The sequence below is a fragment of the Cyclopterus lumpus genome, chromosome 1, assembly GCF_009769545.1.
Source record: "Cyclopterus lumpus isolate fCycLum1 chromosome 1, fCycLum1.pri, whole genome shotgun sequence".
In the NCBI taxonomy this organism is placed as follows: Eukaryota; Metazoa; Chordata; class Actinopteri; order Perciformes; family Cyclopteridae; genus Cyclopterus; species Cyclopterus lumpus.
Window position 1 is genome coordinate 14,059,963 of NC_046966.1, and position 14,743 is coordinate 14,074,705.

Sequence of the window (14,743 nt, forward strand, 5' to 3'; positions counted from 1 at the left end):
TACTGGTGTCTAAAATTGAAGGGGTTTTCCTTTTGAATATATATATATATATATATATATATATATATATATATATATATATATATATATATATATATATATATATATATATATATATTATTTTTCTTAAAGATGCATCTTTTCTTAAAGATACGGTACATTTCTGATTTGGCTCTGTGAATGTTCTATGTTTATTCTAAATATCTGTCCATCAGCCTCTTCACCTTGCTCTTTTATTAATGCATCTTTTAAGTTGGATAGCTTGTCTCTTTTACTCCTGCAGTGAACTTCAGGCACCAAACAATCTGCATCATTTAGCCATGTTACTTCACTTCAGCCTCAATTCATTATCTGGACGGTACTATCTTATACATATCTATCAAAACTCTGAAACCGGCAATTCTTGAATGTTTGTTGGCAAAGAGTTCAAGTTTTTTGGGGTTTCATATTACCGATGTATCATGCAGAAGCAACTACTTGCTGCAGCATTCACATGCCGAGCAAGTCAATTCTTGTTTTAGCCAAGCTATCTTTGCTATTGATTGCTCCTTATTGGACTCCTTGATTTTGCTGAATATTTGAGCAGTATGTGGTGGGTAATTGCCAAAGTGCCAGCAGCTGGTGAGTGGGAATGGGGGGCGTGTTTCTGGTGATATAAGATTCCTGATTGTTGCTGAACTGAATTCTAACACAACCAAACTGGTTTAGAGCTGCAACACTACATTTCTTAGCACCCACACAGGTGCATAGGAATGAATGTCACTAACATACTTTACAGTTGTTGGCCTTCCTAGATAGATGTTTAGTGATTCGGTAATGTATTGTCATCCAAGATTGTCTTTTAAGAATATAATGCATTATCTCCTTTTTTTTAATTTGAATGAATTCATTAATTGTCTTTGCAGTCCCTTTGTCACTGCCTGTGGAGGGCGCAGACAGAAATTTCCTGTTTTTCATGATGTAGAGATTGGTAAATGTTGTCTATAGGCAGCTCAAATACTTTGAGCAGCAGTGTCTCCCACATTATTTTTTTTTTAAAGAGAGTACGGAAATTAAAGGCTGGAACTCGCTACATCTGGAATGCGCCCAAATCTATCTGGTCGCTCTGTCTCCTACATTTTGAGTGTTACAAAAGTTACAAAATACACAAATGTTTAATGTGGGGTGCAAATTAAGCAACAGTTTTCACAGAATATTTTTTAATATGAGAAACAATTCAAGCAATGTGAAGGGATGACTTCCTTAACTAATAGTCAGAACATTTTGCTTGGATAGTTTGTTGGTTTGCTAGCTTGCAATCTACTAACAATCCTTTTCAATGATAAGGACTTTTTAGTCTTGGTTAATCTTGGTTCAAAGGTCTACTTTAAAAAGCATCTCACTGGCTAAAACTGTATCGGCAACTGTTGCATGCTAGCTAAAAAACTGATAAAACTAAAACCTGAATTTGCTTCCATTACTTGTTAATAATTTATCATCTCCAAACAATTGAACTCCATATTTTTCTCTGAATGTGTAAAGTGTTAGATTACTTTTTTAAATTTAAGTAATGAGATTCTTCCTTACATTTGGAAAATGTAGCATGTGTAGTTTCATGAATAGCGAATCATGTCTCAGATCAGAAAGCTTTGAATTGTAGGGGACTACAGTCAGTGGTAAACTCAATGCAGCATTGGGCTGCAATTAATCTGCCAATTATTGTCCACAGTAATCGATGAATCACTTTGTCTAGAAAATGTCAGAAATAGTAAAACTCATCCATCAAACTAAGGTCCAAAACTACAAGATATTCAGTTTACCATTAAACAACAAGATGAAGAATAGCAGCAAATCTACATATTGGAGTTGCTAGAATAATAGCCAATTTATCTACTATAGTCAATTAACTAATGTTGTGTCATCCCTTTTCCTTCTTTGCAGACTGACTCAGGGGGAGTACTGCAATGACTAGCAAGCATCCTAGCCATGTAGATAGCGCTCACTTCACAGAAAAACAGCCACCTGCCTCGTCCCCCAAGCTCCATGTCCAGCGATCACCATCAAAGGAGACCATCACCATCCACTCAGCTCTTGGGAAGGAGGAAGTGGAGGAGGAGGAGGAGGAGGAGGAAGAAAAGCTGTGCAGGACAAGTGTCTCCAATCCCTCCGCTGATCAGAATGACTTAAACATTGTGACAGCCTTAGAAGCAAGCGAGGAGATGTTTGAAGACATGTCATTGACATCTGCAGCCAAGGTTGCATCTCAAAATGCTGAGCAAAAAGGCTCAACCTCTAAGTCCTCTCCCACTAAATCTTTGAGCTTTCCCTCCAGTGAAAAACCCTTCCTCAGCTTGCTGAAGTCTTTTTCCTCTGACATTGAGTCTCGTGATGGGATGCCTCCTCTTGCTGCTCCAACAGTAAGGCATAGGCACCTGAAGAGTCTTGTCAAATCTCTATCTTCAGATACATCCCAGGACTCATCCTCTTCCTCCATATCCTCTCGTTTTCCAGAATCCCGCCTTAACCTGCAACTCTTCAAGCAATTCACACAGTCCAGGATGCCGTCTGCTACCACATCGTCCACAAGTGATTCTAAAACTGCCCCTTCATCTCCATTAACTTCACAAGATAACCGCAGCTTCTTTAACGTCTCAGAAGTTGAGGCAAGGATTGAAGACACTAAGCGGCGTCTCTCTGAGGCCATCTCTGAGCCACTCCAACTGCTGACTAAGATGATTGATGAAAAGAGTAGCAGCTTGGTAAGCAGCAGTATTTACCGGCCCAAAGCCCTCTCTGCAAGTGCCTTAGAACTCTCCAACATTACTTCTATCAATGGTCACCTGGAGAGCAACAACAATTACTGCATCAAGGAGGAAGAAGGCGGTGACCTAAAGGCTGAGTGCTCTAACAGCGGGGCTTCTGGTACAGCTGAATCTCCTGTTAACCCATCTGTTGACACGAAGAGCCCCAACAAATCTTTACTTTCCATGTCATTGGACACATGCTCTATGTCCGCTCTTGCTAAACAAGAGTATGACGACTTTTGCATCCTGTACAGTGAGGACTTTGAGACTTGTACCGATACAGACGCTGATGGTGGCAATAGAACTGATGATACTGGAACTGGGAGTCAAAGTGAAGTGCCACTAAGTGGTAGTACTGAACCGTTCAGTGAAGATGACTCCGAAAGTATAGAGCCAGCACCTAGTGTTCCACACTATACTCTCATCTTCCTTACTGTTCTGGTCTATGGGTATTTTGTATTGCCTCTACCAAGTTACGTAGGAGGAATGCTGCTTGGGATTGGACTGGGATTTCTTTTAGCCATTGGTGTTGTGTGGCTGTCGGGACCAAAGCCTTCTGGTAGCACTTTTAAAGAGTCCAGACACCATCGGAATCTGACCAGGCTGGACATTAAGGAACCAGCAATCTATAAGGTCAGTGAACATTTCAAATGTCCTTGAATTTGTTTTGTAATGCTACAAAGGCCTTGGAACACATTTGCTATCATCTGACATTGATTTAGCTTTTTATTAGTCAAACAATTGTTAACTGAATAAACTGGCTTCTTGGCTACACATTAACACCATAAATATTGCCAGTTGCCCCCTTGAGGCTAAATCATCCTTTGACAGCTGATGGGTTCTTAGTTCTATGTCTTGATGCTATCAAAAGTATCCCTGGGCCAAAATGTTCATCTGCTTTTGGAAACAAAATCTGACTAATAATTGACTGATTATTATTTATATTATTATCATGTCAGTACAAGTGGACATGTTGCATCCTCCATTCTGCACTAATTTACCACCCCAAATGTATACATTAAAGCCACATATCACAAAATTGTGAAAAACAGTAAAAAAAAAAACTCATCACTGCTTTTTAGTTGTATGCCTCCGTCATGTTGCAGTTTACATACACGTCTTAAATAGCATATGAATTCTTAGATAATGATGCATTCTAGAGAAAAATGTGTTTTGCGAGGTCACAGTGACCTTTGACCACAAAAACGAGTTAAACCTTGAGTCCATAAAAAGGTATACAACTTTTATAATGACAGATCATTTGTCTTCATTGTTTATCTATGGGGTGCTTGTAGGCAAACATGTTTTTGCATTGAAGATGTCAAGTAAGTAATAAAGTAAAGTGGATCCTGGGCAAAATTTAGCTGGATGAACTTGAAAGTCTACCACAGAAAGCAGATGACAACAAACAGTTTCTGACTGTTAAACGTCAGTGGTTGCCAGATACTCTTATCAGTGTGAAGTTCATAGAGACATGAATACCTAAGTGCAGATATTTACACTGTCCTCATTTTCCAGGCCCAGTTTTTGATTGTTATATATCTTCTATGTTTGCAGTAGTTTAAAATACTGTTTTGGAACTCAATTATTGAAAAGTAATCAACATGTATGATGTCTTCCGTCCAGGGCTGGATGAATGAAATATCGAACTACGACCCAGAGACATACCATGCCACACTGACACACTCTGTGTTTGTCCGGTTGGAGGGCTCCATCATTCGCTTGAGTAAACCCAACCATAATGTTGCTCGCCGTGCCACACACAATGAACCAAAACCCGAGGTCACATACATCAGTCAGAAGATCTATGACCTCACCAACAGCAAAGTATGTCGTTAGTATAATTACAAACTATACAAAAATATATAACAACAAATACGATTTTAACTGTTGCACTACGTCTGTAGATCTTGTAAAGTATAACACAAGTCAGTTTAAAAATATGTAAGTCTAGTCTATTCCCAGTCTGATTCATTAGATTATCCTGTTCACAAAACAATGTTGCATTTTAAAATAGATAAGGACAAATACTACAACATGGAAAAGAGTATATTTTACTAAATACACTTATACAAAATGTCCTTAAATGTTTTAAAACCTAACCTTGTTTGACTCGGGTCTGTCTTCCGTAACCCTCCCCAGGTATATATAGCACCTCAGAGCCTGGCCAGGAAACGTGTATGGAATAAAAAATACCCCATATGCATTGAACTAGGCAAACAGGATGACTTCATGTCAAAGGCCGAGGGGGACATGTGGGAGGCCAGTGAGAGCTTAAACACAAGGGACAGAGGAGAATCGACAGGAGGAGGACCGGAGCGAAGGGGGTCGTCTTTGTCCAGTAGAGACCTGACCCTCTATCTGTTTGGAAGGACTGGGAGGGAGAAGGAAGAATGGTTCCAGCGGTTTCTATCAGCTTCCAAGCTAAAGGCGGACTTGAAGAAAGCTTCCAGTGTTGCTGGGACTAAGGGTGGTGAGCAAAACATTTGTCTCCTTCTGCAACTTTTCTTTATTTGTCTTTTTTTCTTTCTTTTTTTACCTGGCTAAAATTTTTTTTAAATTTTTTGTTTAGAAACAACAACACTTTTTCATCTAATTCCTCACCCTTTTCCTATATTTGCCGTGGCCCACAGCTCTGAGTTGTCACAGTCGCAGCAGCAGCCGTGGCAGTCTGGATGAGGCACTGGCATCTCAGCCCAGGTTAAAGGATGCCTCAGTGTCAGCAGGCGGTGCCAAAACCAGACCGCTATTAGACTACAATGTATACATGGCCTCCTTACTGCCAGAACAGGCGGTAGTCAGCCCGGCAGTGGCCAGCCCTCCTCTTCAGAGTCCTCAGAGCAGCCCCGGGGCTGATAAGAAGGTAGCACACATATTTATCTTCCATTTATACTATTAACATCTTTTTGCTTTCTAATTTCCATTCTTAAGGGGCAAACATGCTTTGCCAAGGCCAATTCCAATTTAACCTTACAGTTTTACATGATGTGTAATTACAAACAACAACAAGTATCTAATATTATGCCTTATCCTCACAGGAGTAGACTACGTGGTCTATTAGGAGGTTACATGTTTTAAAGTCCTATACAGAGAGAGGAGATTTCTTTTATTTTCGCCTCCTTGTTAACTTGCCTGTTGTGTCTTAAGCTTCAGAGCACAACTTCAGCTCAGGTACAACCCAGGGATGAGGAGGAGGAGAAGGAGGAGGAGAAGGAGGATACTGTTGCCTGGCTTAATGCGGCTCTTGGCCGGGTCTTCTGGGACTTCTTGGGCGAACCCTACTGGGCTGAACTGGTCTCCAAGAAGATTCAAATGAAGCTCAGCAAGATACGGGTGAGTGGAGCGAGGCCGGTCCTAACAACCTAAAACTTTGAAATTTAAACCGACAGACTGTGTCGGAAAGTGTTAAAGTGTAGAGTATGCAAAAGAAAAAAAGAGTCATGCTCACCACCTTGATGAAAACAACATCAAGCACACAGAGCATAGACATATAAGATAAGTTCTCTAAATGTCATTTTGTATCTCTGTGCAGCTCAACACTGGGTTTGGAAGCACTTCTGTCCCTTTTTTTTATTCTGATGTTTCTTTCTAATCCTTTCACGCAGGAACAACCTACTTTGCTATCTCGTATACGTGTTTTGGTCTGTATGACTAGCCACAATGTCCTGTGGCAATAGCTGCAGGTATTAGTGTAGTTTTGATAGAATGATGGAACAAGACTGAGTTCAGTCCACAAGGGACTGACACGTAGAGAAAGTTAATTATAAGGTGTGGCGGAGGGCAGTGGGTGTCACCCATGCATAAGGCTGCATTTACACCCAATCAGGCATTTAGCACAGGGTTGTGCAGCGGTGTGGGAGTGTCCCTTAATGGCCCTTTAGCTTTCCTGCTTGGCTGTTGTAGCTTTTATTCCCATATGGCTTGGTGGTGGAGCTCTGGATCACCTGTTACGTGATTGGCCAGCGTGACGTCGAGTTACGTTTTTTCAACAATTGATTATCTTTCAACTTATTGCTGCAGGCCACTGCAGTTTATTTCCCCATTGCCACAGGGTTACACATTACTGTCAAAAGAATGGGAGGACTTGGATTCTGCCCCACCAGCTGATTTGGTGTGAATGCAGCCTTAGTTAGTATGTGCATGAGTGTATTCATTTCATTGTTCACATATCCATTGTTTTCAAGCTGGCATCCTATATACTCTATGAGATATATGGTTATGAACTACAGATTTTTTTTCTCCAATTTGATTAGATCATAATCTGCCAATAAAATATACATGTACAATGCGCTTGGCTCAGTTGCATGCTTTTTGTCTTTTTCAGTTGCCTTACTTCATGAATGAGCTAACCCTGAAAGAACTGGACATGGGCTCGGCCACTCCCAGAATCCTTGGGGCATCCAAACCCTCCATTGACTACAGAGGCAAGAGAGAAATCTATGACAAACACACACAAACACATTCAGTGGTTTCTGTAAAAGGAGTAACGCTAACTGTGTGGTACACTGAGCTCTATGCACTGTATTCTGAACTTAATTCATTGTGAAGACTAGTGTTCATTTTGTTCACTATTTAGTTTTTAGTCAAGTTTTAGTTTAGTTTTAGGAAATGGTAGTACGCTTGCTCTATGGGCCCCATGGATTTGGAAGATCGGAAGAAGAGCCGGGTATTTTCATCTGAATTTTACACTGAAGTCTAACTGTTTTGCTTCAAGTGCCACTGAGCAACTTTCATTGGAAAGAACGGGGAACCGCTTCTGACGCTGTATCCAGTTCTCGTTATGCATCCATGGTAGCTATCCCCAGTTGCCAAAGAGTATGAGTAAGTTCTTTGCAGTTATTATGATCAGGATGCGGAAATGGGGGACGGTGGAACAGCCGATGGACCAGTGGTAAACCGAAGGAGTTGTGTCCTGTGCAGTGTTGCTCTTTTCCAATAAAAGTAGTTTGTACTTGCTCTAAAGCGGGAGGTAAAGTACAAACCTTTCCTCTACTCTATAGCTGCTGCCAGACAGTCTGACTAGCAGCAACACTTCTCAGAGTTCAATACGGTATTGTTTAATGGAAAGTTGCAAAGTCTGACAAAAAGGTATGTGTACTCGATTAATATGAAGAAATCTGGTGTTCTGTACCATTGATCCTTGGAAACGCCTCATAATTGAAGGCTTACAAAATAGAATTTGATGGGTCAATGTCTTCTGGTCTGTGGACCGGATAAATGGAGCCTTAGTTATATGAGGTCTTAGCTTTGTGAGGGACTATACATTATTTGCCTGCTGCCCTTACGTTTTTCAGCTGACTTTTTTTTTTATCTTCATTTTGTCCCACATTGCCTCTTGTGCATGTTTCTACAACTCATACCTCTGCATAGAAAGTCAATGTTTCATTCCTAATTTCTGCTGTGTGTTTCCATGATCTATAGCCTTTTACCTTGAGGTGGTAGTTTGAAAACTGAGTGGAACCAGTCAGTTTAGTTTCCCTTTTGAGATGTCCGCGGGTGTTTCTTTCCTGCTTTTTCATTATTACTGCTTTTAATTTCTCCTCCCTGTTTCGGTTTGACTCACTCTCACTTAATGTTTTTCTTTCTGGCACAACCAGCTAATGTTTGGGCGTCACTGCTGTTTTTCTTCTTTTTGCCTTCCAGTATTATATTTCTTGATCCTGTCTGACGACTTCTGGGCCATGTATACATTTGTCAGGAAAGTTATTGAAATATGATTTTAAAAGGACAGTGTTAGTGTGACATTTAGTGCACAGCTATTTGTACACACTTTGCATTACATACATGGAGATGCGTTTTAGTGGCAGCAGAGTGCAATGTGTTTTGGTTTAGAATGGCTGTCATCTGACTCACTCCTCACCTCATTCAGCTTTCCTGTGTCAATGTTCATACTTTGCTGCCTCCCACTGGTGCAAAGAGAAACCACACCCAAGTTCATGATTTAGATGTGGCTCTTTGTACACACGAACATGTGATAATGTGTTAGAGAGAGGGGGGAGAGGGACTCAGCATCTCAGAGAGTGGTGCTACAGAAAGGTCTTAAAGAAAAACAAAGGAATGAGGGAAAGATGGAGAAATTCACTAGGCAGAGAGAAGGACTGTGGCCTTTGGTGATGTCTGTGTTGAGCAGACTGGCCTTAAAAGCAGCTTGATTTAACTCTGCTTCTTTCAAGTTGGAAAATACAATAATATTTAAGATGAGATCAAAATAGATATCTGTCAACAGGTACTTTTTTACAAATGTATCGTGACAATGCTTGCATGTATCTATAGTAACATGTCAGTAGAGGCATATATATTACCTAATCTTGTACTTTACAGTTTCACTTCTTCAAATTTCTCTCAGATCAACATTTCTAATAACCTCTGTGTCCCTTTTAGGTCTGTGGTTTGACCTGGAGATTTGCTACAGTGGCTCCTTTCTGATGACCCTGGAAACCAAGATGAACCTCATTCGTCTGGGCAAGGAGGGAGAAAGTGTCCGCTTTGGGGAATTTGGCAAAGACGGGTGAGACAGTTAAACACACAGATTTGAGAAAAGCCTCAAGACACTTGACACTAAAAGGTATATGTGTCTCCTTCAGGTGTCTGCCACATTCTGTCTGGCTCTCAACCAGTAATCTATATATTTTATGTCTTCTCCTTTCTTTTCTCTGTTATTCTCTCTACCTTCTGGATCCTTTTATGCGGCTGTTAATCGGATGTGTTTCTGCTCTTGGTGAGTGCTGCTTGACTTTCAACAATGATCTCTTCTGTTCAACTCTCATTCTCTCGTTTTGTATGTCTTTTTTAGTTTTGCGGTCGTCTCATTTCATGTTACCACCCAATGCGTCATCCAATTAAGTATTCATGTTCTTAGTGTGTTCAGTGCCTTCATCTGTGTTTCTGATGATGTATAACCCACAAATCCTCTCAGCAACAAACGGAAAAGGTTTCACGTCAAATGACACCTGAAAGCGGTGGAGGCGCTGCAGAAGACATACTGAGCAGCTTTTTCTTTTTTTTAGGATTTAATTGGATTTGTTTATGTCTAACTTACTGAATTATTTCTCAAAACAGAAGTTCATTGTTTTTTTGGTACTGCACAACAAAACAAAATAAGACATAGCAGATGCATGTGCATGTTTTACTGCATGCATGCAGATGTGTGTGCCCACCCTAATCTATTTGAGTTGTGTTTGTTTCCAGATACAGGCCACGGACTTACTGCCTGGCTGATAGTGATGAAGAGTCGTCCAGCGCTGGCTCATCCGATGAGGAAGATTCCTCAGATCTCTCAAATGACTCAACTGGAGCAGAGGGGTGAGAATAAGTTTATAAATATTCTCTGTGCTCACTTAATCCAATTTGTATAATCCCAAGATCTTGTTACATGTATTTAATAGTAATTTAAGTAAAAAATGGAGACAAAAAAAAAATGCTTGTTATAAACTTGAGGTAGGTGAAGGTCTCGGGGAAAATACTGACTGATAATTACTTTAATTGGAACAGAAAACATAACTCTCCTCCAACAATATGTTGGCCCTAGACATTCATGATAAATATCAGTTATCAATTATTATTTTATGAGATTTCATTGATGCCCAGCATTACTAAATGTAATATGTGAACATAACCCTAACCTTTTATTGAATACAGTTTGGTTGGAGGCCACAAACCCAGCAAGATCATGCGCTTTGTGGACAAGATCACCAAGTCCAAATACTTCCTGAAGGCCACAGAAACGGAGTTCATCAAAAAGAAGATGGAGGAAGTGTCTAACACACCACTCCTGCTTACAGTGGAGGTGCAGGAACTCAGAGGAACGCTGGCTGTCAACATACCGCCTCCGCCCACTGACAGGATATGGTACGTGAAGGAAGTGATGTTTTTCTACAAAGCAACTTGTGGAAGGCTGTGTAAAGGGCATTTCCATGTCTTTCAGACTGACAAATAATCACATCTTCCTCAAAGATTCCTCACTTTCCCACAGAAGGAAAACACAGCCGACTCTTGTTGATTTTAAAATGGCTTTCAGAATACTCTTAATTAACCAATTTCCTCCCTTGTTTCAACATTTACATATTGACAACGAGCCAGCATGCACATTACCAGGACCATAGACTATATACAAGACGTGAACATGACCTAGCGATCAAGACTATAAAGTTTATGGTTTATAATTCCAGTTAGAAGTAGGGTCAGTTTCTCATAGACTACAATCTGAGTCACCCCCTGCTGGTCATTGGTAAGAATGCAGGTTTAAGGCACTTCCGCATTGGCTTCACCTTTTAGACCTGGAGGTTGCCCCTAGACCAGGACACCTGAAACTGGCTCACCTGATAGAATGCACTGGTTTTAAATGTTATAAATTAGATATGTGCTTTTCCTGGGAGGACGAGCCTAAATGTGTGCTGTGGAAAAAATATATTTTATTTTGTCAACTCTTACTCGCGTTTATGAGATAATCCTTAATTGTTTTGACTTTCTGTTGTAGGTATGGCTTCAGGAAGCCGCCTCACCTGGAACTGAAGGCGCGACCTAAACTGGGGGAAAGAGAAGTGACTCTTGCTCACGTTACAGACTGGATCGAGAAAAAACTGGACCAGGAATTCCAGGTATTGATAAACACTACATTTTCTAAGGTTCCTTTTAGACACTTAAACACAGACAACAGGGTTAGGGTCAGAGAGATTCAAAAGTTCGCCAGAGAAAGAAGAATAGATTCACTGCATCTATTCCATTGAAATGAATTGCATGTGACCTGAAATGTTGCTGTTATATATATGCTGGTACCATATCTTCTTATTTTCAAATTACATTTCACTCCTAAATTACCAATATTACAAGCTAACAATATGAATATTTCCAAAGACCTCAGCCATAGAACATCTTTACAATATGACTCTATTCTATGATCCTAGAATGATCTTATTGGAGACGGCCAGTGTGTAGCAATTAGGGGATCTATTGGCAGAAATGGCATGTAATATTCAGAACTCTGTTTAGTGTATAATCCCCAGAAAACTCTGAATTGTTGTGTTTTTGTAAGGTAAGAATGAGCCCTTCATATCTACATGGGGAGCGGGTCCTCTTCACGCACGGAGTTCACTGCCTTGTTTCTACAGTAGCCCAAAACAGACAAACCAAACATTCACATTTCAACAAATTTCACATTTGTATACAACATGTAGGCCACTGTAGTTCTCTGACATACTCTGTGTGGTTCCTAGCCGCACTTTTGCACCGGCGGCTCAAGCTACCGCAGTCTTTTAACGGGAGGAGTGAGCAGCGAGGTATCCAGTTGGTTGCAGTCTGCAACATCACCACTAGATGCTGCCAAGACCTACACACTGTCCCTTTAAAACATTTTAGATAAACAGCTGCATATAACCTATTTATTATTCCATTCCATTATCCAAACCTGCTTATCCTATTTAGGGTCGCGGGGCGCTGGATCCGATCCCAGCTGACATCGCAGGGCTCATATAGACAGACAACCAGTCACGCTCATATTCCCACCTATTTATTATGTGCTTACTATTAAAAGACCACCTACTGTCTTTACATCTTTCACTCTCCTCTTTTAGAAAATCTTTGTAATGCCAAACATGGACGATTTATGGTTGACTGTCATGCATTCTGCCATGGACCCACGCACAGCCGGCAGACCCTCCGTTGGTCTCACAGTGGACCCAGATCCTGCCCCTCCAGAGAAGGACATCACCAGCCAAACATGAAGGATTGTTTACAGTATTTACGAGAGCTTGTCTGTGAGTCACAGTCAAAAGATCATACGCTAATGCAAATCTATTCCCGTAGAGGAAACCTTAGGAATTTAAGAAGAACAAGGTTGAGTCGACCGAGGAAACACTAAAGACAAACTGTTGCTTGCTGCCAGAAGAAAAAGGTGATTTGACTTTGAAGGATTGATTCAACTGTAAGTAACTCTATTGAATAGGGCCCGATATGTGAAGAGTCACGTTTGGCTCCGATTTTGGGTTGGTACAAGTTAATAAGGGGAGTAAGTACATAGGGATACATAATTACATAAAGTCCTCTGAACATGATGTGGCAGCTTTACCACATAACTCACAGGTTGCAGATGACCAGTTTCTGCTAAGGCGTGAGATGGAGCTTGATAGCCCCTTTATTATAGAAATACAGTAACTGGAGTTTTACAATATGATGGCATGTTGAAATTAGAGGGGTTTCATTTTGAATGATTAGTGTGTGATGAATTGTCATTTTCAATGATGAGTGGTATACATGAAGTATAATCAGGTTAAGAAAAGTACATTAGAAAAGCTAAAATACTTGATGTTAGATTCATTTACCATATACATATTAAACCTTTTAAGTCGCTTTATGTAAGCAGTTTTTCATCAGGTGTTAACGGTATTTATTTGTGCTGTGACTACATCCTGAGCATCTCCCTTTATTTGCCAAAATGCCATTTTTATGCCAATGATGCCCTTCATGCCTTTACGGAAATAATGCTCAAGAGCAGCAAATATACATTATCTAGGAAAAGTGTCATACACTGTGTAAATTCCATACTAATTACAAATGCACATACACAATAAGTGCAATGATAAAATCACTATTGTAGGCTCTTGTACACTGTAAATATTATATAAAAGCTTGTCTAATGAGAAGTTCGAGACCTCTAACATGTCTATTGAATGTATGACAATAGTTTTTACCCAGTCACATTTTTGACTGGTATGCAAATTATTGCACAATTTCTTTTTGTTTTCTTTTGATAAACACTATATCATCTTGCATATCTTTTTCCAGATGTGTCCTCAATCGTATAAAGTACCAAGTGGTGTATTTATGTATACATCATTTCTACTTCATTGTGTTAACGTTAATGATGATGATGATGGTGATGATGATGACATTGTTGGATGTTCATTAAAATGACCAACTGTGATATGTAACAGTGCTTTAAAAAGCCTCTACCAGCTATACTGTATGTACAACAGTTTGATGAAGTAAAGGTACGTACCGTATAGCAGAGCATCTATTGCCTAGAATGTAGCCTTATCTGCAGGTTCCCTTTCTGAAAATACCTTTCTAACAGTGTCATATTTCTAATTAAACCAAAGTCCTTTGATTAGGCCTAAAGTGCCAGATTTCTCGCTGCTCAAATGTACACACCCTGTATTGATATAGCATCTTTGTGAGGTAATATTTACAAATGCGCTACAATACCTGCATTAACATTGTTTACAGAAATTCTTACCTTGTTGTCATCTTTTGCTCTCTAAGGATACTAAAGCACTGTAACACCAGATGGATTTATTTCTGTATGATTGTCTTTCCCTTTATGCTTTGTCTACTCTTTGTTAAGTATTTGTTTTTGAATGACTACACAAGGTGGGTTATGGTTATATTTGTTTTGGCTACATCTTTGGAATAAACAAAATGAAATACAATTTTGAGGATATATGAAGATAATGTCAGGATTTGTATCTGTGAATTATTATTGACTTTTTAAGATTATGACATTTTAAGGCCAAATTCAGTGATTAGCCGATGTGTATCTGCCTTATTTATAGAGCAAAATAAACGCAAACGTTTATGAAAACCCTTTTGTTTTTTTTCATTTCCAAATGTCGTATTCTGAGATCTCACTTACTTTGTACTAATGAGTCAAATGCTTTATCTTGTGTGTTTTAAAAGGAAAGTGGCCAGTCAGTGTTACATTGTCATGCCTTATTGTATTTTGATTACTACTACTACATTGATAACGTGTTTGGTAGCTTAAGAACGCATCATATAGAAAACTCATGTGATTAGAGTTCCTTGTAACTATCTCTGTAATTTAAAAGTGGCACAAAGTAGTGTAGTACACGACTTGAATATACTTGGTGGGGTAAAGTATAACTATACTATACAACTCTGCCTCCCAGTTATGTTTTGAGTTTAGGAAACACTAGCAACCCAAAATGACTTATTAATATGACACTAGA

General features: G+C 39.7%; 1 protein-coding gene across 3 annotated transcripts in view; it reads left to right on the forward strand.

Moving 5' to 3' along the window:
- LOC117729310 (testis-expressed protein 2-like) overlaps positions 1-14,358 on the forward strand; it is a 28,333-nt gene extending 13,975 nt beyond the window's left edge. The window contains exons 1-12 of one of the 3 annotated variants that reach the window (XM_034530295.1): positions 2,279-2,396; positions 2,491-3,416; positions 4,410-4,610; positions 4,926-5,256; positions 5,417-5,646; positions 5,931-6,116; positions 7,108-7,207; positions 9,165-9,291; positions 9,972-10,085; positions 10,422-10,631; positions 11,260-11,380; positions 12,353-14,206. In XM_034530295.1, coding sequence (XP_034386186.1) covers positions 2,538-3,416; positions 4,410-4,610; positions 4,926-5,256; positions 5,417-5,646; positions 5,931-6,116; positions 7,108-7,207; positions 9,165-9,291; positions 9,972-10,085; positions 10,422-10,631; positions 11,260-11,380; positions 12,353-12,502 — 2,649 coding nt within the window. In that variant the 5' untranslated portion in view covers positions 2,279-2,396; positions 2,491-2,537 and the 3' untranslated portion in view covers positions 12,503-14,206. Of the gene's footprint in view, positions 1-1,920; positions 3,417-4,409; positions 4,611-4,925; positions 5,257-5,416; positions 5,647-5,930; positions 6,117-7,107; positions 7,208-9,164; positions 9,292-9,971; positions 10,086-10,421; positions 10,632-11,259; positions 11,381-12,352 lie in introns of those variants that run through there. The other 2 variants (XM_034530280.1, XM_034530289.1) reach the window with 2 other exon arrangements.
- The last annotated feature ends 385 nt before the right edge of the window (positions 14,359-14,743 follow it).